Source organism: Nothoprocta perdicaria, unplaced genomic scaffold (genome assembly GCF_003342845.1).
Source record: "Nothoprocta perdicaria isolate Ctin4 unplaced genomic scaffold, notPer1 scaffold_34, whole genome shotgun sequence".
Lineage (NCBI taxonomy): Eukaryota > Metazoa > Chordata > Aves > Tinamiformes > Tinamidae > Nothoprocta > Nothoprocta perdicaria.
Genome location: NW_020455577.1, coordinates 162,706 through 190,466, shown reverse-complemented (window position 1 = coordinate 190,466; position 27,761 = coordinate 162,706). Strand labels below are relative to the sequence as shown.

The window sequence follows — 27,761 nt, the reverse complement described above, 5'->3', positions numbered from 1 at the left end:
CTGGAGGATGAGGGGTTAAGCTATTGTCCTAGAAATCATCGCTGCTCTGAAAAACTGATGACAATAAATGAAAGTTATATTCAGTTATTTTGTTAATGCRCCCTTTTTTTTCAGAAAAGCAAACCCCTTAGAAATGACTCCTAACTTTTTATCTCTAAGATGATTTTCAGAGGAATGTACAGTTTACTCCAAATATTTATATCTGTTTATAAGGTTCTGTCACTGGATGGCACAAGAAGGGCTAGAAAACTTGCAGTGAAGGACTGTTGAACACAAGCTGGTTTAAAAGTACCCCACTCATTCTGCTCTTAACTGTGACCAATAAAGATTTTTAAAGATGACCTTACTGTGGAGTGGTACAGCACAGGTATGTTCAAGGAACAGCACAGAGTCTTAAATTGTATAGAGTATATTTTAAAATTAGTATAGAAAATGCCTACTGCCCTCTTACCTGTACATGATAGAAAAAAAAATAGTAGTAGTTCTACATGTTCAAACATCTTTAAAACAATTTCATTAAATGTTTGTTATTATACAGGACTTTAGAAAAATAAGCTATACAATGACATTATACAAGATGACAGCTGAGATGCAAAATAAGAGTCCGTTAAGTGCATCAATCCTTCCATCCTGTTACTGTGAAAGTGTCTGCCACCTCACACATCAGTTCCCTGTGGTGTATTAACTACCCTTTAACAGTACCTTAGAGCATCACCCTGTGTCAGTTTTCCATCTCCAATAACCGTGGTATGTCTTCCCTCCAACCCTAGAGCTGAACTTTTTTAGCATGTCTAAAACCTGCTGAYGCCCACCTTACCGTACAGTGTTTCTCAAAGTGGCTATAGCCGCATGCAGAGCGTCCAGTTTTGCTGCCAGCCACGCAGGGGGTGACCCTTTCTGGAGCAGCAGCTTCAGGGCTTCCACTGCCCCCTCCATTGTGCCTACTGCTGCCTTATATTGCTCCTCTGAGGGTGGGTGACATGCTCTTTTTGCCAGAGGCTGCAAATTTAAACACAGATTAGACATTATTTACAATCCCATATGTACATACAATCCTCCTCTAACTGCTCAAGAACCTCAGCTGGAAGAGAAATGAGGGAGCTCTTCCCTGCTGTCAGGCAGTGTAGAGCCTTCTGGTTTGATATGAAGGGGCAGGAGTGCACACAAGCTTTTCTCTTTGAACAAGGAGGGCAGCAYGGCAGTCTTGAACCTCTCTAGTTCCCAGAACTGACAGAAACCTAGAGGAGAGCCCAGACAATTTAAAGAAGGGCACGTACCTCTTCTGCTGGGTCCAGTTCTCCAGTCTTCTTCAGAAAATGAGCACTGTAGACGATCCTTTCTCGTTTCATGCGTTCTGTTCGTGCTTCTGTTGTCTCTTCTACCTGCCTTGTCTAGGGAGAAAGCCACAGGAGAGGTAACTAAGCAAGGAGGCGTTACCAGCCTTCACAGGACCAGTTCGTATACCAGATCAATGGAAAATAAAATATATAAATGTATATTAATCATTTTAACTTGCAGTTCAAGCTGAATCTACTTCCTCCCTCACTCTTCTGAGTAGGAGATTAAAGTAGCTGCAGCTTTAGTGTAACATCAGTGCCCATCGGTTCTTTTGCTAATTATCTGCTTGACAAGAACTGCTTGTCCAGAGAGCAGGTGCTTAATATTTGTAGCCCAATATACTGGAAGGAGGCAGATGATACATTATGAATAAATAACCAGCTGCTTTTAATAGATTCTTTTTAACCTGCAAGAAAGAAGGGCTAAGATGCTGGAGACACATTCATTTATCTTACAGAAACTAATCAAAGACAACAGGAGAGGGAAAAATACTGCTCTAAAGGAATAACGGAATCCCATTCTTTATAATGAATACTCTCTCCACTTACAAAAAATCATACTGCAATTTATTTTTTGTTCTACTTGATATGGCTTTAGATGTGCACAACATCAACTAAGCAAATGGTAAAATAGTTTAAGATCATACCTTAGCCAGAAAACTAACAACTTTATTCTTAGTTTCTTCAGAATTAAGGCACTGAGGAACAACATCTTCATGGCTTGTTTCCTGTCAAAACCATTGAGTAACAGTTGTTCAGTATGTTCATATTATCAAAGAAATAAAGATGAAGGAGAAACTGCTTCCCCAGTGATCTGGGAAGAATTCTGTGCTGACAGATAGTTTTAAACAACCTAGCTCTCTGCAATCAGTTGAAGCCACCAATGCTTGATTTTCCTTCAGTTCCAGATCCTGAAATCCTAYGTTATGTTAGCCCTATGTTAGTATGTGTGTTAGCCCTTATTACTTTTATTCACGTTCAACAGCAGCTGTAATGCTAAGATCCACACTGTTCAGTGAAGAGCAGCAAACATTTAAGAACAAAGAACTTCTGTATGATAGAAGTTAACAGAGTCAAATCTATACATCAGAGCACTGCTCTGCTTACCTCTGCGAAATGTGTGAATGCCTCCAGTGCATGCTGATGGATCAGCCACGTCTGGTCAGCTAGCAGAGAAGCAAACAAAGCTGACAACTGAGGTACAACTTGCCTCTGAAAGTGAAAGAAATATCTATTAGACTTTACAGAACTTAGTTGTGTGTATCTTACCATCATGGAATTTTATMAAAAAAAATCACTCTAAGGTCAAAGGATAAGCTTATGAAATTCAAAAGTGCTACTGCCCTTCCTGGCAAAAAAAAAAGTGCCTGGGAAAATGGCACTTTTTTTTTCTTTTTTTTTTTTCCCTTGGAGGTTCAAATATCGAGCCTGCCTAACTGCCGAGAAGCAATATGCAAATAAATACACCAAGCATCTCACATGCACTTAGTGTGAGTGTCTCAGTGAAARAGAAAATCACCACAGATCATTAAATAAATCTGCAAGATCATTATGCCATACAGTCTTCCAAGTATTTAAATAAAAACATGTTTTCATCAAAGAGATTAAATAAGGCCCCAGTTATATTTACCTGGGCTTCCTGTGGTATGAACACCTTTCCCATAGAAGAGAGAAAATCCAGCACTGCTAGACGAACGTGATCTGGGGGATCTAACTGGAAAAGGGAAGACTGCAGTGCGAAAACCTGCAGGAAACGCAAATGAGGCTTTATCACACATTGAACATAGACAAAAACTATTCTGCCTAATCATCAAATCTGAAGATATTAATTTTAGAACACTGGATGCAAAACAAAAGCAGGTATGCTACAGCTTGAAAAAAAAAAAGGCTAGTATAAACAGCGTGCCTTCTGGAAGGAAATAACCATCTTCTGCAGCAAAGCTATATATCTGCCTTATCTTACAGAATAACAGGATTCTCAGAAGCAACATTAGCCACAGTACCATATCTTGGTTTAAAGACCATGAAAATAATCARGGAAGAAATAAAGTTAGAAACCTCCTATGTTAATGGAAGAAATCTCCATGATAAATCTCATCAGAGATCTTCAGTAAATCACAAAAAAAAAAAACCCACTTGGTTTGCAATGAAATGAATTACTCATTAGTTTCTTACCTGAGTAATTAGTTGAGCACCTAATGTTTGAATGAAAAATTCCAAGAGGTGAAGTAATAAGCACAGAGTCTGCTGGAGACATGGGTCATCTGAAACCTTCAACAGTACATGCAGCATTAGTATGATTGCTTTCAGCTCAAGGAACAACTTAACAAAGAATGTAAAATCACAGAAACCCTCCAAAATTCTCACCCTAGCTTTGTATGTATAAAACAACACAACAAAAGCAGCCGAATATTAAAGAATCTTAAAAAATTTTCAAGGCAGTTATATTTTTCAAGTCCCTTTACTTATATTTTTATTAAGGATCTTTCTTATAGGATGACTCCTTCTCTATTCTTGCCAATTAAGAAACTCAACGAAAAAGATTAACTTAGACATTTCTCTCATCAGTTGTCAAATAACTTCTTCACACCCAGTCTTATATTTATTTTTTTAAGCTGGATGTCATAGACATGATGTTTAGGAAAATTCAAACCCGATGTTTTCCAGAGCACACACCTAACACAGACAGGCACTGGGAGCACATGGGAAGCACAACCACACTCTGCTTTAGGGGAATGGTCCAGCTGAAGTGACATGCTGAGTACCCCACGCACGGCGTAACGGCACGAGGCTGGCAAAGCTGCTTTCACCATTACAACAGCAACTTCTCTCACCTGCTTCGCCTGGAGAAAAGTCCAGAACTGACCGAGCACTCCCGAGATAGATGCCTGCAGCTCTCCCTCCAGAGTGTCACCAGCAGAATTACAGGCAGTCAACATGACAGCAAAAGCAGTGTTCTGGTAGGAAAAAGGGAGCACAGAAGTGACATCAAAACCTACCTGTCAAACAAACCCAAGCCCCAGGCTCCTACTGCACTTCTAAATTCATATGAGATGGCTGGTGTGCTTATAATGTGCTTACATCAGCTGTTCTGTACAGCCAATCCACCAGGCTGCTGACCAGTAAAGCTTCCAAATCAAGGACAGTATATTTTACTTCTCCAAGAGTTATACACTGTGCTATAGTAGTTAGCTACATTGTTAGGGAAAAGATGGTAGCTAATTCTTTGTGTGGAAGTCTCCACATACTTTCCCTTGCCACTGAGCCCAGCAAACATCTTTCAGGTAAGATGCCACCTAATATAAAAGAGAAATTCTAAGGAAAAACGTATTTGTTCATCCAGAGAGAAAAGAATAACTAGTGAATCACAAGACCTCCACTATCAGCTGCAGGGTACAGGGCCCTAATGTACTACATAACAGAATATAGCTTTAAAATGACAGTCATTGCTCACGTCTGACAACTAGGCTTGGGTAAAAGCTGCAGAGCAGACAAACAGAACTGAGGTGAGAGCAACAACAGAATCCTTATAGCTCGGAAATGTGAAGTTCTCAGATTTTTACAAAGAGAATCAAACCTCCTTTACCACAGGTCGGAGTTCTGCCAAAGCGCGCCTGCTGTTCAGCCACTGCCTGCACTGTGCCAGCCCTGCCACGCAGAGCTGATGTGCCACTTGTTTCCTAAGCTCAGGATTTAGGGCCTTGAGGGATACATGCTGCCACACTGCCAAGTTTTCTGCTTCTTCAGGAAGCAACTTTTGAGTAAATTCAACCTGCAAATAAAAGTTAGTAGGTATTAAACCGACCAGGAAAGAATTTGATAATTGTTAAAAAATTAAGAAACCAATAATCAAAAATCAATATTCATTTGTTCTAGAAGTATTACATGAAAACAAAATGTCTAAAACCTTTAATTTAAAGAAAGTCTGACTTTTTTTTGTATTAAAAAAAATCTTACACAACTGCCACCTGCCTGCCACAATAAGATTTTAGAATGATTAAGCAACTTATTCTTTCAGCCCCTTCAAGTGAGAGCTTAGAGAGTATATCAAGTAATTTAAGGATTATAAATGTGCATAACTTCCCTAGAGACACAAGACAGAACCCAAGTCCCTACCTAGAGATTAAGTTAGAGAACTTGAGAGCGCAACAGTTCCTGGTTCTTGAAGAACARCACTTCATGATGGGCTTTCCTGTGGCAAGCACTGTTTCCATCAATGACAAACCGGGTCTACCAATACTCATGCAAGTAACATTCACTAGCAACATTCCAACCACCTGCTGTGACAGTTATTAGGMGTCTGCAAAGCTAGGCTGTCCTGCTTCCTACTTTCAGACTACCTGGCAACAAAATTTCAGCACACTTTTCATAATGTTACAGTGAACTAGCTCATAAACAGCCTCTCGTCTTTTAGTGGGCAATTGATACATACTGATCTCTGTCAGCTTGTAACAAAAACTTAACCTTGTATTCCTAAGTAACAAATTGACTTGATCTAATAGACTTCTTACATTGCTCCCTTTATATTAGTTGTCTCTTTTAGCATTATCTTTTACAGTCTATGTTAAAAGAAAATAAAATTTATTTGAAGAATGCTTTGCAGATCTAGGAGATGTGCTGTTTTCATACTTAATGAAAAAAGAATTTCACTGCCATCCAATAAGGTCAKCATTAGAAAGATGTATGTGGCCTTGATGTTTTAAAGAACACATGTACACATGTACACAAACTGGGTCTGACATGACAAAGTAAAACCAAGTACAGCAAGAGAACAACCAACCTCCTGCTATTTTGGAAGAATGAAAACAGAGCATTTTAARAAGGCCACCAACTCAAATGTGATCTATCAAATACAGAAGGCATCGGTGCGGCACTTGCCTGATGATCTGGAGCCATTAAGAACAGCATACGCCTCAGCAGAACACCCAAGGCTGAGACCTGGTAACATTCATTAGGCCAAGACTTTATCTAAATTAAAATAACAGAGAATACATCTAATTAAATTAAGGGGAAAAAACAAAGCAAAACACTATTCAGCAAATTAATTCTAAACAGAATGTTTCCGAGAGTTGTAAAACCAAAAAACAAAAGACACTGGGTTGCATAAGGGATTGTTTTTGCAGTAAAGGCTATATTTACCTTTCAAAGCACCACACAAAATACTCACTGATGTGTCATCAGCCATTACAGCAAGGGCTCTTCCTAGTTTACAGTTAGCCTTTTTTTTAATTTATTGTTTTCACCTATAAATTCTATTCTTWGTCCTAACATTCTCCACTGAGAATCCCCTGACCTCCCCTTGAACTCTTATCAGTAAAAATCTCTAATGTGCTGTGTGGGATCTCAACAGTTGCACTCTAAATAAAACATGCAGGGCATTTCAGAACTACTAGGTACCTTGCTGTGTATTTTCACGGTACTGTTATTGCTAATTATTAATCACTTTGAGGAATTAAAACTCCATTTTGGATTTGGAAAAAAAATGAAAAGCTYGGCCTTGATCATAGAAAGGTTGCTGCAGAAGTGCTGTTAAAGAGGTGCCAAATTACAAATACCACAGTGGTTCTTACCAAATGGGCTATCACAAAAACATGGTGGGCACACAGTTCAGCTGTTCCATACCTGCAATGTGAAACAGAAAGAAGTTAGTGAGGCTACACTTCCTATTTTTCTGCTAACTAAATATTCTAAGTTTTGTCTTAGAAATGACCATTTTCCCTGACGTACTTGATAAACACAGATATAATCAAGAGAACTGTTCCCAAAAACAGTTACTGAATAACATAAAAAGTATATTCCCCTTGCATGAATATAATAGCGGCCAAATCCATTTCTATTCCTACTTTTTAAATAGGATCTATATCGGATTAGAATTGAGTTCTAGGACAATTTTATCTTAAACACCTTTCTCAGAGATTATGAGCAGCAACGTAACTAACTGAATTGTTGATATCATGCTTGACCTATAGCAAAAACATCTCACCGGGCAAGGAAACACCATGAATCCATAGCTAGCAAAGACGTGATCATACTAGAACCAAGCACAGCATCCAGCAAAGCATGCTCCTAAGGAGAAAATATATAAGTAAATTAAAACAGAAACTGATTGCAATCTTACTGCATCATGTCTACTCTACTAAAAAGCATAAAATCTAGTAAGATTTTGACCTTATCCAATTAAAATGCTTTAACAACTACATTTAATATTCTATATTCACTTGCAAGGTTAAGCAAGTAGCTATACCTYTAGCTTTGCATATATTTTATTGAAATGAGCTAAAGGTCCTTCATTTTTCCAGGTATTTCAATATGTGCATCCCTTCTTCACAACATTATTTATGAAAATATTTTTTATGAATGTGTTAACAATTTTTTTGCCAGATCCACTCCCAGTTTACTGGAGAACACAAAACCTCCCTCTTTGGGGAAATTAAATTTTATCTGAAAGGAGAATGTAGCATTCAGAAAAAAAAAAAAAGCTAAATTAATTTAACATTTATCTGGAAGCTTTTCTTGTCTATGCCTGAGAAAAAGTGAAAAGCATAAAACTTTCACCAAATCCCAGAATATTCCTCCAATGTAGAAAAAAAATCTCATTTTCATTTTATGGCATTGTCTTAAGTGGAATCGCAACAGTGCATTTTTAGCCTAATTATCTGCTCTGGATATTAGACATCACTTTCCTGTTACCTTACAGTACAGATGAAAAAAAAAGCCAAATTTAACGTTTCAAATATTGCATAAAAGAAAGCATTTTAAGCAATGCTCCCCAAAGAGAACAAAGATTTCCAATAGAAACTAACGTTTTCAACAACATGTATAAAGACATTTTCCCTCCTCTCCTCACAAGTGACTTCTATTGTATAACCAAAATCCTGCCAGCTAACCACATCATAGCTGTTCTCTAAAGAGTAATCTAACCCTTCACAGGCATGACTTGTCACCCCTTTTTTCTTTTTTTTTTTAAATATTATGTATGTATCGCATCATCTGAAAAAAATTGAATAAGCAGGAGATAATCTTACCAGCTGAGGGAAGTGTGATGGGAGTGTGGAAGCGATGAAGGAGCACAGGTGGACACAGACGTAATGGTACAGGGTGATGGGAACTGCTGGTTGTCCTGTACCAATCGCTTCTGGTAGACAAACAGGGAGGGAAAGCTCACCGGAACATTGCTGGAAACTGAGAAAAAGGGCTGAGTACAAAGACAAGCTGTAGGGGAGGAAAAAAAAGAGACAAAAAGTTGGGTTGTAGACATGCAAATCCCAAGCCCTGTAAACATCTGTACTGCAGAATCTTTTCATCAGACTGCAAACTGTCAGTGCTACAGGTCTACATCCCTGATTACTTTCCTGTTTTACAAATTCAGGTGATTATGAGTGGGATCATTCATAAAATGCAATATTTTAACTTAGTGGAATACCAATAAATTACAGGCCCCTTTCTATGCTGGTAGGAAGTCGAACAATATCCCCTTCCTGAACACAGGTATTTTGGGATCCACGTCATTCACCATGAAGCTGAACAGCAAATTCTGTTTTTCCCAGGATAAGATTATAAATGCATAGAACTTGTTAATTTTATCATTTCTTTGTGAGGGCAGCCCTATCAATGGAGCTCCTCTGTTTGCCTGAGCAGCCCAATTGATACAGTCAGGAACTACCATGAAATCTGTTCTACTACCTTCTTCCCGTGTTCCACAGACTTTGCACTTCTTCAGGCTGAGAAGACAATTTGTCCATTATGCCAATCAGAAGAAGACATTGGGGCAGTTGCTGCTCAGGAGGAAGACCTGTATAGATATATGCATGTATATTTAAATACGAGGATAGTTGGCCTGGTRAATATATTTTGCATGCATGTAAAGTAGTTTCTAAATAATGAGAAATGACAAAGAAGACGTGAAGAATACAAACTTCCAGAAAGACAATCAAAATCATTTTTGACACAGCTGATAAAAAAACCAAAGAAGTAGCATTTTATCAAGAACACTACTCTTGAAGTGGAAAATAAACACAATATATATACTATTTCAGGCAAAAGCTGAAGTACTTCAGTTCTCAACTGCCACTAACATGTGCTGCAAAGGAGCTACAATCCAGAAGCTTCATGCTTCCAGTCTCCTTGAAAGCTCTGTTCTCCTCGGAGGCTGGATAAACAAGGCTTTCATCTTTTATTCCATGCATCACCGTGATCATGAGGCCAGAGTATCTATGTGGGCAAGGTGGAAGCCCAGACTGCAGACTGACAGAGCAACTGCCGCTTACACCATAGCTCCCAAGAGRCAGCTCAGCTACCTCAGAATCATGGTATACTGGTCAGAGTGGAAGTTTTCCAGACAGTTGGGATCATTTCCAGTTTGAAGGCATTCAATACTTCACAAAAAAATAGCTGTTATCCCCCATCAATTGTGCAAAAGAAACATTCAGCCTACTTCAAAAAAYTGTGGCATAAATGTGGATTGAATGATGCATAACAGCCAAATTCAATAGGCTTTCTGTTAAATATATTAGCATTCAAGTTACTGTGAGTGCTTTGGAAAATATGTATTCAACAGCAACATGAACTCTCTGTTATAAAATTCATCTGAGTTAACATGCAACTAGCATGAAAAAAAAAACCTGAATAGTTACAAAAGGACAAGAAGCCAACAAATAAGTGCAGAATATTGCCTAAGTACCTGTTAATCCGCCCCCCTCCAARAAAAAAGAACATGAAGTCTGATCCTTTAAAGTAGTTAAATGTATTCTAAACCCACCTAATTTTTCACTTAACACTTGCTCCATAAAAGGGCTAAATGGAAGAAGCTGGTTGATGAGAGGGTCTAGAGCCACAAGAAAAACTCTGGATATTTCATCTCGATGAATCTCTGAGATCACTGGAGCATAGAGACTGGGAGGAAACTTGCTGAGGATGGCAGAAAAAAGAAATAAGTTAAAAATTCTCAGCAGTACAGCCTTTCTTTTCAAAAAAAAAAAAGAAAAAAACATAAAGGGAGATTCATGGGTTCACTATTACCRTGAATTAAAAACCAAGACAGAAAAGGCTCTCTGTTTTATAATACCTACTAAAAGTGTGAGGTACAACTCTATATTTAGCCTTTAAACCAAGCATCACAACCCAGTATTTCAATGAACACGTGGAAGAAAAACTTTTCACAGAAAATGCGTGCAAAATATATAACATAAGAAGAAAAATAATGTATCATAAAAAAGGCAAGGAATAAAAGTCAAAGAAACACTTGTAGATACAATTTAACTGCAATAGCGTTCGTAGTACTCTAACAACATTAATAAAAGGGTACCATTTAATTTCTTTAAATAAAAAGCAATAAATAAAAAAGGTGATATGAAAATAAAGTAAAAGAGACCATGAAARCCTTCTACTCTCACAACTTATAAAGAGACTGTAAAATGCTTCTTTCCTGCTGAAAAAGCCTGCTTCTTTTTGCTGAGTGAATAAAAATTTTCAACCTTCTGCTTAAGAAAGCTCTACAAGTCAGATTTTATAGGAAAACATGCAGTTTTCCTACTGCATGGAAAACTTTGTAGGAAAACATGCAATTAACTCATGCATGCATCTTGCCATAGAACCTACTTGATTTTCATAGCATAACATTAAAAAGCTTTTGCTTTCAGGATAACCATACACTCTTTTTGTGAGATTTCATAAGGTTATAAGCACAACAGTTAAGCTTTGAAAGAATTTCAAAATATTCTCTTTCAAACTCTCTTCAGGCCAAATATTTCCATGCTTAATCTTGAAGAAGGAAATCTGTCAAACTSTTCCTAATGATACTTGTGTGCAGATTTGGGGATTTTTTTCCTTCACTAGAGTTTAAAAACAGAAGAATACATGACCATCTAGTGACAGATGAAACAGGAAGGAACAGGTTGTTCCAAAGACTGCGGGGTTGTTGTCTTACCCTCTTGCCAAGTTACTTCACTGCAGGATTGTCTTCAGGAAYTTAGACTTTAGAACTTTCAAATGAACTTGCAAGACCAAGGGTTCAAGCAAATCAATTGTGTAATCTAAYAGAGATTTTTAGGAAATTTTGACTGAAGCAAATGCAACACAGTTAYGTTTGTTTTCTGTATCTGACACGCACAGTACTGATTAAGAAAGGGTTTGAGGTAATTAGTACCAYACAAAAGATGGCAATCTTATCTGTCGAACTTCCCTAACCAGTGTACTTAAAAAAACACACCTATAAACCCTGAAACAATATTTGTCATCTCAAAATACTCACAACTTTAAAATGAAATATGCACATATATGCATATAGGTATGTCCTAAGATATCCTAAGATATCATCAATAATCAGTTGTTCTTACTTCGCTTACCTGTATATTTGAAGAAACAGCTGGTGTAACTGAGAGCACAAATCCGAGAAGAAAGAAATAAATTCCTGCAAAAGCCATTAATTTTGAACAATACTTTTAACATAAATTACATGATTGAACATATTTTTTTCCTATTTTAGTATATTGTGTGTAAAATGATACATGGCAAAACRTGATTACATTCTAATGAGCTCCAGCACAAAGCAAGTATAAAACAAATAAAGAATTTCTAGGGTTAATTACCCTGCATCTGTATATATTCTATTTAAGACAGTTAAATTTATAGACTCATTTAAAAAACTTAGCAAGCACAGATGGAATAGCCATAGAGAACTGCAAAAAAATGAAGTGCTCAAGTRTATGTTGTAAAGCTATTTTATTCTGTCATAACACTATTCACTTTGTGCCAAAAAAATCAAAACCCTGCTTTTACCCCTGGGATAAAGCAGATACATAATAACTGTCAATGCCTTCTACTGTTGATACCTTTTTCCTAAATGGCCTGTTAAGGTAAAACATGAAATACGGGGAGGAAAAAGGGGAAGAGGTTACAAAGAAAATAAAGGAGAGAAAATAAGGAAAAAAGAAAAAAGAAAAAAAGAAAAAAGAAAAAAGAAAAAAAGAAAAAAGAAAAAAGAAAAAAGAAAAAAAGAAAAAAAGGAAAATAACACTGATTATCTACCTATCTGAAGAGAGGATTTTCTCAAAAATGATATACTGATCTTTCTCTCCTATGTGCTTCATGGAGAAAGGAAGAAAGGGGTTTGCTGAGCAAATGATGGGATACAGGAATCTGTTGCCATTGTTGAGCAACAGAGAAGTTATTTTAACAGYTCTAGCCATTTTATGCAAGGCTGGAATTCTGTTTGACTCTAAATGGGATGAAGTGTTTGAAAAGATTGCTTAGCATAAAGTTTAGCAAATAAAGCCTTCTCAATTTAATTTACAAAGAGATTTAAATTCAGAGGTTGTGCTCTTTATATATCAGATTCCTGCTGAGAAATAGATCTATTCCACTTGTGCTGAGGATAATAGACTAGACATTGTACTAGTATATTTAACAAATGTGGCAACTGGAGATGACTGTTTCTTGTGCCAGCAAATTTCTTTCACATGTAATTTTAAAATGGATTAATTCATAGCATCCCCTTCTAAAGATGGGAAAACTAAAGTCCAGCAATAGAGTTGGCCAGGCCAAAGGAAGTTAGCTTCTGCGCTAGTAATATTACACTGATGTTTCTTATCCTCAGTGCCGCATTCAAACTACTAGACAATGGTGCCTGTTACACTATGTTGTCCCATGGCAAAAAGTTACTAATCAGCAAAGAAAAAGATTTAGGTGAAASTAAAATTAACAGCCTTCTCAATCAGGACTCTCCTGATCAGAAGTCTTTCTTGCAGTTAAGGCTGTGCAAATATTACTTTTTTTTTCTTTTTAATCCATTAGGAATTTAAAACCTAAGTCATGTCCGAGTCAGCTGAAAGAACTACAAGCAAGTTATGTATGGATGTTAATTATACCACGCACTGCATGTAGTCATTATGGGTAAGATACAATTATAAACTATAATGACACACTTTGCACAGCAGAGCTTTAAATTCAGTATTAATACAGGATTCAAGATTATACCTTACCTTGGTGTAGTGTACAAGAGAATTAGCAAAAAATCGGCAGAGTTTCACGGTCTTCTGGAATAGCTTGAGGTCAGTTCCCTCCTATTCAAAAAAGCAGTTATAAAATTGTATCTAGAGGGAATACTACAATCAAAAGAAATTTAAAATTGCCAACAATACTCAAAGCACATTTTGAAATTTATTCCCACACACTCCCCAGCAACAGAAGAAAAAACTTTGGAAGCCTCAGTATACCTCTCAAAACTTTTCATAGTAATATTCAGAATTGAAATACTGTRTTTTTATTCTCCTATGCATGCAGTTTAAGAAATAAACGAAGTTCCTGCAGAGCATGGTGAAAACTTATTTTCAATGCCTCACTGAAACATCCTCAATCTAAACAAATTATGGACCTCATTTTTACACAGTTTGAAAAGAATGAGGTATTCTGCCTACCACATGCATTAGAAAACACTCCAGGCAACAACAGAGCACAACAAATGTATATTTTTTGAGTTTAAAAGCTCCTAAAGCTGCTTTTGATTCACCTGTATCTCCGACACCTTCATTTGTTCAGCGAGTTGCAAACAGGAGTGAAAAGAAAAAAGAGTATCGTTGCACAGGCCACTGAGGATATCACAGTGTTTCAGGTGGCCCTGAAGGACGGCATGATGCTTCAGACTTTGCCTGAAAGGCAGGAATAGAATCAGAAATTTAATTGTCAGAAGTGATCACATAAAAGTTAATACAAATCCAGATAACCTAATTGTTCTGCTTAGGCTGTTATGCCACACAAATCAGTGTAATATCTGTGAGCGCTAAAATGACGCTGTGCTCACAAGTCCAGAAATCTAGAGAGGAGAACTAYCCTCTTGGCATTTATGACCAAAGCATGGAGAAGAGGCAGGATAAAAGCATAAGACATCACCACTTTATCCAAACATATAGAMAGAATTGTAGGTGAGACTTGTTAAAACTATTCATTCATACTACGGCAATTCAAACTTTCTTCTGACATTAATGTAAAAAAACCCCCAAACTTTCACTTTTTAATGAGAGACACTTAACCACCTTCATTTAATTCTATGCATTTGCTAAATTTCCACAGGAACTGCATTTTCTAAATTCAGCTGTATTTGAAACCTTGAACATAAAACATTGATTATTTAAAATCAGAGTCCAGCCGTACTGCAATGCCATTCAAAGGGTTCAAAGACATACTTGATTATGAACTTCCAAGTGTTCGCATGGATCGCATGGTCCATACTGGAAATGACAGAGCAGATCTCCAGGACACTGTGGATTACTGTGGAGGAAACAATGGCAAAACTCAAATTAAAGCAGATTCCTCTGAGAAAATGGCTCAGTGCAGAAACGCTGCCCATTTCCTACAAACCTGACCTACATCCCACATCTCACACAGAAAATTTCAGGAAGAAAACAGAAATATTTCAAAATGCAAAAGGGGCTGGATACGACAACAGAACTGAGCAGGCTCAAAACTCTGTCTTGAAAGTGCAAACTTGTTAAAAAAGACTGGGTAAAACTAAAAAAAAAATCTTTAGATCCATGTATATATACCTGATACCATATCTGCAATGTTATCTTCACTAGAAGCAGAGCCCAGAGAAATCATATCAAGTAGTTCCATCAGCTGTTTCTGAAGAGAATAGGTTTCCTTAAACATAGCTTGTAGGAGGTCAGAAATCAAGTGCAGATGCCCACAGTACACCGCTTCACTGTCCTGTAGGAAAGGGGGAAGTGTTGAGAAAAATAAACAAGAAAAAAAAATGACAACTGCTTCATCTGAAAATGCAAGTCTGACACTCACATGCAGTACTTACCGTAAATAACATCAGGATCCTATTCTCAACTTTTCAGTCTGCTTTGAAACTTGCACAGAAATATGGCAAGTGCACATTAACCATTTATAGCTCTGAAACTACTGTWGCTGTTGGAAGTACATAAAGGGCCTAAATTCTTAGACAAAATATTTGATTGACACTGATGCAAAATATGGAACTAATGCTGTCTGTCTTTCAGTAGCAGGTCAAATTCACTGGGCAGGGAGTTGAAAATGTGGGCACTACTCACATACTGTAAATTATTTAATAAAGCAATAATAAAAAAACCCTACAGCAATATTTTTCAAAAACAGATCTTCTTACAAAGTAGAGCTTTGTAAAAAAAAACAGATAAAACAATTTTTCCTCTGTTAAGGCAGACCTACTTTGCAGTGTGTAAAACTGTTCTTTATCACATAAAGCACAGAGGAGGGGAGGGTGCGGATGCTCTCCAGAGGCACACATGCTTGGAGCGTGCAGACGACCCGGACACAGCTGGTCAGAGTCTCCAACAGTTGTACCACAGTCTGAAAGCACAAAGGAACAACAACCATCAGTGAAGATACCAACTCTGATGATAATTTCAAAAGTAGCTTTTCTTACCTGACTTGTTCTTAGATGTTTATAGCATTAAAAGTCATCGCTTTTTCTATAAGTAATTACTGTGCTAAGGAATGAAGCTCTACAAAATATTCTGAAYATATAAACAGATGCTCTCTGAATATGGACACTCGTGTCATTTGCATTAYAGTCTAAGAGTATGAGCTGTTTTATTTTTATACTGATTAACATTACATACTAACTAATCAAATGATTCATAAAATCTTAATTAAGCAGCAAATGTAAATGAAGACCAAACTACAGTCTGACTAGCCGATTAGAAGGTGGAAAATATATTCAAAAAAAACTTTTTATTGCTTAGGTTAAAATAAAAATTAAATTAAAAAWTTTTAAAAATATTGCTCTGACAGCTTTCACAAAACTTGCCTGTAGGACATTCCTTACAGTACTGCATAATTCTGTATTCTGGCTGGTTAAACCTTTGGCCTGATTGGATAATTCATACATCAAGTTATCGAATAACTGTAGAGTCTGTCAGAACAAAACAAATGGTAAACATTTTAGTTATAAACATATGACAACAAATAACAACATCATTATGCATCTGCTTGATTTCTTGTCACGGTGTCAGGAAGAGATATGTCACAGGAGAATATAATATTTTCTAGTTTAACATCTGAAATACATAGTGTGACATGCAAAACTGAAAATCATCACTTCTCTAACTGAAGACAGATGTTACTCACTATAAGTCTTTAATAACACTTTTTTTTTTAAAGTACTTTCTCTCTGTTAGTAAAGCAAACTTCCTGGCTAATTTGCTTAAAATAACGTATCTTATTTTGCCAAAGAGTTTTTAATTTGGTTTTCACCAGATCACATTAAGATAGAATGATTTTCATCTCAGAGAAATAGGCTTTTGTTCTAAAAAAATGATCGTTAACATTTTTGATACACAAAGAAATAAAATCATATGACCATCAAATAACAATAATTTCTACTTTTGTTGAGACTCCTGGATACAAGTGCTACKGCCAGCAGTTTTTTAACACTGAATTAACAACAAAAACAACAACAACAATTTAGCTGAAATCAACATACCTTAGGTAATACTTTTGAGAAAAAAGTTTGTTCCAAATCTGCAAGGCTGATATGAGGCAAAAACATTTCAGTCAAGATCCTGAAAACACCTGCAAAGCAAAGCACTTGAAACAGTTACAGAAAAGTAACATGCAATCATCAGAATATCTAGCAACCTACCACGTAAAACAACAAAAAGCCCTRTGTCAAAAAGATAATTTTTTTGATTTTGAGAATAGCAACATAAGACTTGAGATACAAATTATCTAAAAAAAAAAACCAGTAACAATAAAGGCTCCAACATACTTTAGTACGACATGACATCCCTTTGGTGTCATTACTGGACTATATTCAGCTGAAAGCCAAGCACAATCATTTGTCCAAAATTTGTTATCTGGATGTATTGTGCATACAGGTGCACACCTAATATGCCTGCTGCTCTAATACACAACTTAACCATGAATGTTATCAAGAGTCCTAAAAAGTCACTTATCTGACCTGCTTTTCATCACTACTGGGTATTAAAAGAGCTTAGCTGCCTACAGGATAGCAGCCAGCTGTGACACTAGAATACAATAAACACAGGATGAAAGAGGCTTTTTTTTTTTTTTTCTTTTTCTCACAGAATCTACAGTTCAGAAAGATTGGTGGAAAAGAAAGAGTCTTAAATGTATGAGCTCTTCATGTTTTTTATTCAGTCTATTCAGCATGTAACTCCTGTAATGCGCAAGGTCCAGCAGGATTGTCGAAGACCAGGAACGCACGGAAGATACCAGTTTTAACACAAGTATTTTAAGCCAGTGCCAAACCTCTGAGGTGACTGTACCAGAACTCCCCTTCAGGGGAAGAGGGGATGTCTTGACCCCTACTTACGAATATGCTCRGTCCAGTCCTCAGACTCTTGATACATGGAGTAAGGATACATGTTAAGGAAACTCAAAGTTAAGTTTATTTCTATTTATTTATTGCAGAAGCCACGGGGGCTCCTCACACGCGGCCGCATGTACCCTTGTCCCACCACATGAAATCTGGGCAGTTTCTCTGGCATGACGTGGGCATATACACGTGTGTACATGCAGGATCAGGGCATTTCTGTCACGTAAAGTGGGAACAAGATGCGGGGATGAGGGGGTGGGTATGCAGTTGGACGTGATGGTTTTGAAGGACTTTTCCAATCACAATGATTTTTGAYACGTCACTTAAAAGCGCTACACGAGCTACACGGCGCTTTCTCCTCGGTGCTGCGGTGAAAAGCGGCGCTTTCTTTCCACGCGCCGCCTTCCCCGCGTGTTTTCCCCACGCGCGGGGGGCAGGGAAACGCCCCCGCCCCGCCTCCCTCCCGCCCTCCTCCCGGCGCCCTCCCCAGCGCCCCGGCGCAAGGATATAAGGAGCCGGGGCAGCACGGCGGGCAGCTGCCGGCGGCAGAGCTCCCCGTCCCAGGCGCCCAGCTCGCGCAGCAGCGGCTCGGGGCCGCTCTGCGACATGGCAGCCGCGCGGTTACCTCAGCAGCGGCGGGAAAGGCGCGCGCCGCGCTCCCGGCAGCCTCCGCGCGCGCGTGCGCAGCGGCGGGAGGAAGGGGCGGGCGGCCCCACGTGTGCGAGCGGGAAGGCGGCGGCGCCGCTAGGGCCGGGACGGGGCCGGTAGGGCCGGGMCGGGGTCGCCGCGGGGGGAACCGGCTCTGGGTCCCCTCGGCCGCGTGGGAGCGGGGCGAGCCACGGGAGAGGGGCTGGTAACCCCCGCAGGAGGGTGTCCTCTTAGAAAGATAAATGCTACGTTTAAACAGTGGTTTGGCTCGTGCGTTAGGGGCTTGAGTATTATTAAACTCGCGTTTGTTCTCCTTTCCAGAAACTATCTACCTGGTATCGGTAAAACCGATGGTATTCTGCCTGAAAAAGTTGGGTGCAACTACACAGAAACAGCTACATATATTTTTATAAAAGCAAGATTTTTTTGAATGAATACTGCTGGTACATGAGTGTTTCTGGCTGCAGTGAAACTGAGCCAGGCTATTTCTTTGCTGAAAATGTCCTTCCGATTTAACTTTTCCTTTGGAGAAGACRAAAGCAGCGCCGCAGAGGCCGCTGCGGCGCCAGAGCTGCAGCCGGGCGCTCCCCGGGAGGAGCTTGGTGCCACATGYGGGGATGCGACCCCGTCGGGGCAGCCCCGCAGCCTCAAGGCTGCCAAAGAGCACCGCGYTCCTGCAGATGCTGACCAAATACTGCAAGGTAAAACGATGGAAGTGGTGGCGGGGCTGTATTCCGTAAAGATATCCACGGTGGAAAAGCAGCTTTTGGATGGCTTGTGTGGAGAAGATGCCGTGTCTAAAAGCATTCTGGCTCACTCTGACCTCGTCCCAGGTGCGTACGAGGGAGGGCTCAAGATCTGGGAATGYACCTTTGATCTCATGGATTACTGCTCCGAGACTGAAATGCAGTTCACTGACAAGACTGTGTTGGACCTCGGTTGTGGTGCTGGACTCCTAGGAATAGTCGCCTTGAGGGGCAAAGCTAAAGAAGTCCATTTCCAGGACTACAACAGCACCGTGATCGAGGAAATAACCTTGCCTAACGCCATGGCTAACTGTAGAGTTGATGGAGATGATGGAAAAATTAGCAAGCCTCCTTCAAAGAGGCTCAAGAAAGCAAAATGCTCCCCTGATCTGCTCACCAAATGCAGGTTCTTTTCTGGAGAATGGTCCAAAGTCAGTGAGCTCCTGCTAAGCAGCAGCAAACCCTTTTCAAAGTATGATCTTATTCTTACATCCGAGACCATCTATAATCCAGATTACTATGGCACTTTACACGATGCGTTGGCTCAGCTGTTGGCTAAAAATGGACGTGTGTATCTGGCAAGCAAAGCCCATTACTTTGGGGTTGGGGGCGGTGTCCCCCTCTTTGAGAAATTCATCGAGGAGAGGAATGTGTTCAGGACTAACACGGTTAAAATAATCGATAAAGGACTGAAGCGCTTCATCATTGAAATGACCTTTAAAGTTTCCAATTAAATTCAAGCCACTTTTTCCTCAAAAAAAAAAAAAAAAAAAAAAATCTTGAGAAATGTTTTAATCTTCCCTGCCTTTCTTGTGTTGAGGTTATTCCAAATTGAGAAGTTGAGGTTATTCTGTTCCTTATATATGAATAAGGTTGTTTTGTTGAGGTTATTCTGAATTGAGAAGTCTCTTTACTAGAGACTGAACTGTTTGATTAAATTCTAATGTCTGTCTGCACATCAAGGTCTGTTTTCATTCCGCTTTTGTGTAGAGAAATGGACTACTGCTTATCCTGGTACTTCTTATGTCACTAAATTGTTAATTGTCACTTGTGTAGATACTTGAAAGAGAAGTGGTTCAAGAACCCCTGATCCTCCTCATTTTTTTGGCAYTGTCAAAAACTTAAGTTATAGAAGTGGCTGCTGAGTACAGCTTGCAAAAGGTGATTTAGTATCCCAATAGCRCAGAGAAAGAAGTTTTCAAGGCTTCTGGTGCTAACTCGGGTATGATTCAAATGCAGCACCAAACCTGAGCATTACTTGCATATTCTGCCGCCAGAGGGGGGTGTGATTGTATTTATCCCATGTAGCCCAGTGTGGTAACTCCACAAATACATAGCTTTTTCCATATAAAATGCATATGATTTATTCAAGCTTTGGGCTGGGTGTGGGTACTTGAGGCTATTTAATACTGTTAGTGAATTTTCATATCTGTATTGTCAATATAATGAAAGCTCAGTATGTTGCAGGCAGTGGGGAAGCCTTGCTGCTTTCAGAAACCAGTAAAACAGATTTCTTTGTTTTAATAACAGAGTTGATAAGATCTCAAACAAGAGAAGTTCTTTAAAGCAAACAAGAAAAATCCCACAAAACACMATGTGGGAAATGGAAGGGTGGCAACAGGGAAAGGAGATAAATTTGACTATCATAATTGAGACCTAGAGCGTTGTAGCTGTTTTTGACAAGATTGTTCTATATGGTCACTGCCTCTATGCAAATACACATTTTCAAAACTTGTGCTTTTTTTTTTTAATATTATAACCTGAGATATTACTTCTGGAGGTACTACTGAATACCACCATGGTTCTTAAGTCTCTTGTACAGTCCAGCAAGTTTTCAGAAAAGTCTGTGCAATTTATTCTTTTGTGTTCCACACTGAAAATTATGACAGTGAGGTAAGACTGTAYATTACTGCAAAAATTATAACATTTAAAAAAATGCAAGCAGAATCAAAAACTAAACAACCTTGTTGTGTGTGTTTGGTATCATAAGCAATCACTTATATTTTGTCTYATGGTCAAAATGGTCAAAAAGCTGTTTAACAAGTCTGACAGGTACATCCAAGTTACCACTTAGCAGCTCACAAAGCTTCAGTGCAGCAGTAATGCACTTGTGTACCTTTGCAGTAACATATAGTTAGTATACTGAAGCTAAGTAGTCAACCACAGCAGTAAATCTGGATATAAAAATATCTGTGGCAGAAATGACAATACCTCCATGAAGATGGAAAGAAGCTTATTACAACTGCAACTTAAATCACTGTTCCTATTGCATAAATTCCTGGCATTCTTGTCCATGAAAGTCAACAGTAAGTCCAACAGGATTTCCCGTACTTTACAGAAGAGCTTAACAACTACTGTTATTTCAAAAACAAGTTTAAGTAGGCTATTTTAAAAAGGTGTTTCACAAGTTACTGAAGTTGGGTTTTTTTTTTTCTTTTTTAATATAAAGGAGAGGGAAAAGCCAGTCAGCCTGTCTCTGGGTGTGCTCTGGAACTTATTTGCATCAACCCTGAAACACACTGATGCCTGCCACCTTACAGGATGCTGACATTTATTAACTAGAAACTGGAGAAAACAGTTTTAGCTTTGACAGATCTTTAAAGCACCAATCTCTCTCCTTTTTTTTTTTTAACTAGGAACTTGGTAGCAAAGCTGCTACCACTTACAGTCTGGAGAAAAATCACTGCTTGCCTGCTAAGCCTACCTGTTTCAGAGGGTTATGCCTGAAGTAATAAGAAATGCTGACTACCGTTATGATAGTGAATATGTAAAGAACAAGAACTTCATGTATTACTTGATAAGTATAGAAAAGGCACTTACAATCTTCTATTATACTTAATGATATTCTACTTTCAAACTCACTCATTCTCTTGAGTTTACTATTCTTTTGCTCAGCATCCTCATTTTATTCTTGGTTACTTTAAATTTGCATACAGAATCAGATTTCTTTTTGGAACTTTCAACACCTGGAAAACATGAAAAACCAATACAGTACAATTATGTTCTCAATTTTATAAAGACAATCAAGGTAGGATGTTTTTGTCCTGTGAAACTGGTAAAACTAGGACTGGGATTTCCATGACTCCAGTTGAGTTCTAGTCCATTTTTAGAAATCAGTGGATATACAAAGGAAGCATCATTCAACACTTAATTTTAAAGGCTGGTCTTTTATATTAAAGATAAGTTCTGCTCTCCCTTTCTTTCAACTCCCATTAAGACTTTCTCTGCTTGCCAAATCATCCAACCSTAGTGACTAGTTTCCTGCTTCTCTGCAGGAAGCAGGATAATGTGGAATAAAATCACTTATCTGCTTGTAATATTTACACACCTTAATTGCTTGTTCAATTATAATTTCTCCTGAATGACATCACACTAGCACAACCAGGATTGAGAGGCGCCTCAAAGTCTTTTTAATGACATGAAAATCCACTACATGAGGCCCAGTGTCTTATATGAGGAAACAAGGAAGTTAACTTAGAAATTAGCACATAAATAGTCAGCTATCCCCMCTTTTCTCCCCATCCTCTAACCCCATACTTTCTGAAAGTGTCATTACAACTCAAAATCCGGTCCAAAGCGGATCCAAATCTTTCCCGTAAGTACTGTGGAGAGAAACATTAAAGTATGTCATCAAAGTAAGTCTCAGGAAACTAAATTAAAGGGCTTGTTTATCTTAACAGGCGCTATCCTTAACTGATGACTTTCCTTCAAAGACTATTGCCACTTTTGGGAAATGAGGCCATAAAAAAATCAGTTCTGTATACTGGCACCAGCTAAATGGCATGTGTTATTTTACTAAGCATAAGGAAAAAACATCCACATGGAAATTAGGAAGCTGAGTCCCAAAGAAAGGACACAATTTGCAAATTATTGACTTGCCTGTTGTTCTTAATCACTTGGTATAGTGACATATAATCATATTCTGATATTAAAATCTTAGGAGGAAAAAATAACTGTTACTGTGGTATCAGTGTTTCAAAAATCAAAATAGAGATGACAAAATATCTGATCAGGGTAGTGAGACAGTAATGGCAATATTTTTATGATGGAATATGGACTAAAGCCACTCAAATTTCATACTCTGTACTTTAAGTCACATAAATGCTGAAAAGAAAAAAGCTAGCAGACACTGAGTCGTTTCCAAGTGAATAATTGGGATTTATAYACATATATGTCTTAAAAACTGCAAATCAAAATAATGTAAGCAAATGGAACAAAAGATACTGCCTTGAAATATGTAAGAGCATTCAGGAAAAGATTGTCCTGAAATAAGAAAATRGGAATTGTAGCAAGCAAGCAACTTCTCTGCAAATGAAGGGCAATATTCTGCCACAACAGGAGGAAGCAGGTGCAATAACTTAATTCAGACACTGCCTAGGGAAGATGAGTATGGTCCTGGAGGAGAGGATAAAACATAATGAACTTACTCATGTAGAATGAAAGAAGTCCAGAAGAATCAGAATGAAATAGATACTGTCAGAATTCAACATCATCACCTGCCAGTCTGTTTTTACTGATCCTGTTCTGTAAAAAAAAAAAAGTGCACTGTGAAATTAGGCATGATCATTATTTTTATCTAGAAGACAAACACTGACTTTTCAAAACAATGGAGTAAGTAGAAGRTTTAGATGATGAACCAAGTCAAACCTCCCTTCCTCCCTTTTTTTTGTAAACATGAATGAGAAAGATGCAAAGAGTGAACAGCAACAGAAAAAAATAAGGTCAAAAAAATAAGGAAACAATCTTAGTCTTATGGCACCTAATTTGATGGCAAAATATTGTACGATGCATCAGTCAGGATCAGATGAAAGCAGAAGGAAGATGATTAATTCCTTAATTAGAAGGCATGTCAAAAACCATCAGGAAAAAAAGGCTTAAAACAGGGTTTTTTTCCCCCACAAAGGAAGGATCTGAAAAATAAGAGATATCTGGGAATTAATAGCAGTAATGTAAATTGCAGGGTCCAGTTAATCCAGATTTATGAGAACAAACACAGAAAAGACTTTCATTTCTTTTTATTTATAGAAGTACAGCTCACAGAAAAAAAAAACTTTTTTTGAACTGCTCATCAAAGTTCAGATTACATAATTAGTCAGTTTATTTCTTGTCATCTGACCATGTAATTTCATAATCCGTATACACTTTTTTCAGTATTTCTACAGTCACTGAGTGATCTGCTTTGCCATAGCCCTGTAAGAAAGCACAAGCATTTAGTAGGTGGATACAAAACATAAATACAAATGACTATCAAGTTCTTATCAGACTGTGTAACCAGATAGTTTGCATTGACACTGCCAGTAGTTCACATACAAATCAGAAATATAGCTTCTACACAGTTATTCTTGTGGTATCAGATTTTTATTGCCCTCTCCCATTTCCCCTCCAATTSGCAGAAAATAAATAGAACAATTTCATACAATCTCAAGTAACAGGGGGAGGGGGTTTCACTTGTTACTTCTGCAGCAGAAACTTTACATTAAAATGTTGCCAGCTCCTATTACTTTTTTTCTTTCTTTCTTTTTTTTTTTTTTAAATCACAGAGATGGCACCAGTTCAGTTTAGCATATGGGYGTGCAAACATCTAATCTGGCTCAGCTGGAGGAAAAAGGAACGAGAAGCCATATGCATGAACATGTGAGAACTATTCTGGTCATCAAATAAATCACACACTTTATGCTTTACTTAGTTGCCGCCTTGCCAGTTAAAGGGAGATGGCAATCTGAAAGCCAGTGCCACTCTGAACTAAAGCAAGTTYGATTTAAGTCCTCATTTAAGTTTCAGGTGATATTTTTACTTTCAGTGAAACTTAGAAAAGTTGTGATGGAAGGTGTCTCTATCTTGTATTTCTTGCATACCTTTCATACCTTTGTTGTCTTACATAACTGAAGTTATCTTGATTTCTCATTTCAGATCCAGAGGTATCCTGGACTTTGGTTTTCATAAAACCACCAAGCTAGTGTGGTATCATGAGACTTTAGCAGAGTAAGCTTACTCGCTCCTTTCCCACTATCTAGGAGCCCTAAACAGTTTCTTCTTTCATATGATACAAGGCAGAAGAGTAATCTTGGAACAAAAATAGCCTTGATATTTAAAAATGCTTAAGGTGTTCAGCATTCAGTTTTCATGAAGTTAAGGAAAGCAAATTTGAACTAACCACGACCTTCTATAATAATTCGATAGAAATATTTTGGTTTTGACCCCGTCAGAAGCCTACAATTTGAGTACTCGCAATACTACTACAGAAGCAGCTATGCCCTGGAGATTATTCCCCAAATTACCACTTAACTGAGTCTCTTATAAAGGAACTGAACAGTAATAGGTAACAAGTTCACTTCACAAGTGAGTCAGGCAGGTTTCCAGTTACCATCTGCAATGTGATTCAAGGCACTGAAAGTCTTTGCACTATGAAAAAAACAATGAACATTATTAAAGATTCGAAGGAACACCCAAAATCCACTTACTGTGGAGAGTCCAAATACTCTGATTTTCTTGTCTTTGCTATTATGCTCAATTTTCCCTCCTCCAAGGCACYTGCACTCAAATCCCAGCTTTTCCATTTCGGGATTCACCTTCTCAAATATGTGATCTGCAAGGTGGGGAACAGCCAGAGCCATTACAACACGTGCCAGGTACCAAACACCCCAGGACTCTTGGGTTACGCTACTTCTATCACTCCCTCTCAGGCTAAAGGGAGGTTTCCAGAGGCACACGTGTGGCACCTATAATTAAGGATAATATTTAATATAATAAGGCTAATATATAATATAACGGGGARGCAGCTGGCGTACATGGGCTGATGTGCTCGCGCAACACGACAGGACACGACGCGGGGCTCTAGGCCGCCCAAAGCCGCTCGGTGTCGCCCAGGCCCCGGCGAGACGGGGGCCCGGGCTCGGTCGGGGGCTGGACTCAGGCCTTCCCTCCTCCTCCTCCTCCCGCCCCACCGGACACCCACTGTGGAACTCGGCGGCCTTGGTGCCGCGGACGATGTCGCGCCGCTCYTCGCCGCCCGGGCGCTGCAGGCGCACCAGGATGTACTTGAACGTGCCGTCGGCGTCGATGTCCACCTCGGGCACGGTGGCCATGGCGGCGGCGCCCCACGGCCGCCAGCGCGCGACCGAGCGGAGCCGCGGTGCCCACAGCCTGCCGTGACCGCCGCGCGCCGCGGGCGGGGCCGCCGCGCCGCCCGCCCATTGGCTAAGGCTGTCGCGGGGCTGCCGCCGTGCCGCGCGCCCATTGGCTGCCGCGGCCGCGGGGCGGGGCTGCTGGCGACCGTTGGTGTCGCAGCCCAACGGTCGCTCCTGAGGCGAGGTGGCGGCGGCGTCGCCGTTGGTGCCCCCGCGTCAGCCCCGGGGACGGAGCCGCCGCGGTGGCTGTGTGGGAGCAAGGGGCTCGTCCTTGGAGGGAAAAGGGGGTCGCGGAGAGGGCGAGCTTGCTCCCCACCTGCCCTGGGGAGCTCCCCGCGCCTAGTGTCTTCAAACATTGCTCCCCATCCGAGCGCTTCTTTGGGCACAAAATAGAAGTGTCTGGTATGTGAACACTTGGAATGTTTCTGCGAGAGCTGACAACACTGCACTGCATCTAAAGAGACCTTATTAAAATGCAAACACGCTAAAAGATTTTTAATTTCCAACTAAAATGGTTGTTGTTCTAGCTGACACTCTGACAGTTTTGCGTTTTTTCCCCCTCGAAAGATCAWGAACGTCACACACACACAAACATAAATACAAAAGAGCTGGAAAACAGTTTCTACATGCTGGTTTTTACATAGATAAGTAAAGTATAAGTTTAYCTCCCATTGTCTTAAGTTTTCCACTTGATGAGCCAGGCATGCTCCATATAAAGTCTTCCTGRCAGTCCGTACATCTTCAGCAAATAACTTACATTGTTTTGTTAAAAAAAAGCTAGAATATTCTTTGAACAAAAAGTTGTCACCTTGCATGGTCGATATAAGAGTATGTTCTTGCATCACACACTATTCAGAAGAGATAATGCTCAGACATTCTTTTAGCTTTACAGTATTTCAATATTTCCCTAAAACAATCAGTACAATTGCATGAAGTTTAAATATTATATACATAGTAAATAGCTGTGGTTATTAAGTTATTATTAATATATATTTCTACGATTGAAATATCTTTTAAGCATAAAAACGATGCTTGACTACACAGAGTGCAGTGACTCTGCACRTTGTATAGTCCAGTGACTAGACTGAAGTGGCACTGAAGTAGAGACAAACATGTCACTTAGATACAATCACCTAGATAGAGGTTTAACAAGTAGTATGGCTTTGGTTTTCATTTATTTTATTAATTATTGCTTTATAATTAAAAAAAAAACTTATGAATGTATTCTTAAAGCTATTGTACCCCTTAATAAAGTTCTAAAATGGACTTTTTCAAATATTACTGTAAATTACATTTTTTGGACATGGACTAGTATTATTAGTACAAGAAAAAGAAGTAAGAAAAAAAAAAAGAAATAAAATCTTCCTAAATTAAACCAAGTCCTTGAAAGAYGACGTAAAGAAGAGGAAGAAAGAGAGGAGGAAGGACTATCCGTAGAAACTCAAGCCTATCTTCCCAGCTGTTCTGGATTTGTTGAGCTAGATGAAGAAAATGATAAAAACCTGTGCCTGGAGGAGAGCTTTTTATCAGTCACAAGGGTGAGCGACTCCTATAAAAATGAAGTGGCAAAGTTTTGTGCTTGCTG

The 27,761-nt window shown here is 38.9% G+C and overlaps 3 protein-coding genes across 5 annotated transcripts; 1 reads left to right on the top strand and 2 right to left on the bottom strand.

Moving 5' to 3' along the window:
- Nucleotides 1-553: 553 nt before the first annotated feature.
- Nucleotides 554-23,519, bottom strand: CUNH1orf112 (chromosome unknown C1orf112 homolog). The gene is made up of 23 exons (XM_026043793.1): nucleotides 23,477-23,519; nucleotides 16,801-16,889; nucleotides 16,126-16,230; nucleotides 15,525-15,665; nucleotides 14,876-15,038; nucleotides 14,516-14,600; nucleotides 13,843-13,981; nucleotides 13,316-13,396; nucleotides 11,681-11,745; nucleotides 10,096-10,244; nucleotides 9,021-9,129; nucleotides 8,363-8,549; nucleotides 7,321-7,403; nucleotides 6,908-6,959; nucleotides 6,216-6,305; nucleotides 4,924-5,109; nucleotides 4,172-4,294; nucleotides 3,513-3,608; nucleotides 2,968-3,081; nucleotides 2,445-2,549; nucleotides 1,985-2,065; nucleotides 1,278-1,391; nucleotides 554-999 (listed from the first exon to the last, which is right to left on the bottom strand). The coding sequence occupies exons 1-23, from the start codon at nucleotides 23,478-23,480 to the stop codon at nucleotides 814-816; spliced, it is 2,547 nt and encodes an 848-aa protein (XP_025899578.1). The 5' UTR covers nucleotides 23,481-23,519; the 3' UTR covers nucleotides 554-813.
- On the top strand, nucleotides 18,563-20,245 carry METTL18 (methyltransferase like 18). Its single transcript, XM_026043810.1, has one exon. It carries the CDS (start codon nucleotides 18,803-18,805, stop codon nucleotides 19,781-19,783), a length of 981 nt encoding a protein of 326 aa, XP_025899595.1. The 5' UTR covers nucleotides 18,563-18,802; the 3' UTR covers nucleotides 19,784-20,245.
- On the bottom strand, nucleotides 22,555-26,143 carry LOC112951190 (14 kDa phosphohistidine phosphatase-like). 3 transcript variants are annotated; one of them, XM_026043829.1, is made up of 4 exons: nucleotides 26,005-26,143; nucleotides 25,511-25,635; nucleotides 23,477-23,573; nucleotides 22,555-22,651 (listed from the first exon to the last, which is right to left on the bottom strand). In XM_026043829.1, the coding sequence occupies exons 1-3, from the start codon at nucleotides 26,132-26,134 to the stop codon at nucleotides 23,526-23,528; spliced, it is 303 nt and encodes a 100-aa protein (XP_025899614.1). In that variant the 5' UTR covers nucleotides 26,135-26,143; the 3' UTR covers nucleotides 22,555-22,651; nucleotides 23,477-23,525. The 3 variants fall into 3 exon arrangements, with proteins under 3 accessions (XP_025899614.1, XP_025899613.1, XP_025899612.1); XM_026043828.1 differs by lacking the exons at nucleotides 22,555-22,651; nucleotides 23,477-23,573 and adding an exon at nucleotides 24,078-24,239; XM_026043827.1 differs by lacking the exons at nucleotides 22,555-22,651; nucleotides 23,477-23,573 and having other exon boundaries at nucleotides 24,348-25,635.
- Nucleotides 26,144-27,761: the final 1,618 nt, after the last annotated feature.

Excerpts from the sequence above, each read along its gene's own strand:
- CUNH1orf112 (XM_026043793.1), bottom strand. Across the intron at positions 10,245-11,680 it reads CTGTTTCTTCAAATATACAG|CAAGTTTCCTCCCAGTCTCT; the intron begins GTAAGCGAAGTA and ends TGCCATCCTCAG. Across the intron at positions 8,550-9,020 it reads CTGTGGAACACGGGAAGAAG|CTTGTCTTTGTACTCAGCCC; the intron begins GTAGTAGAACAG and ends CCTCCCCTACAG.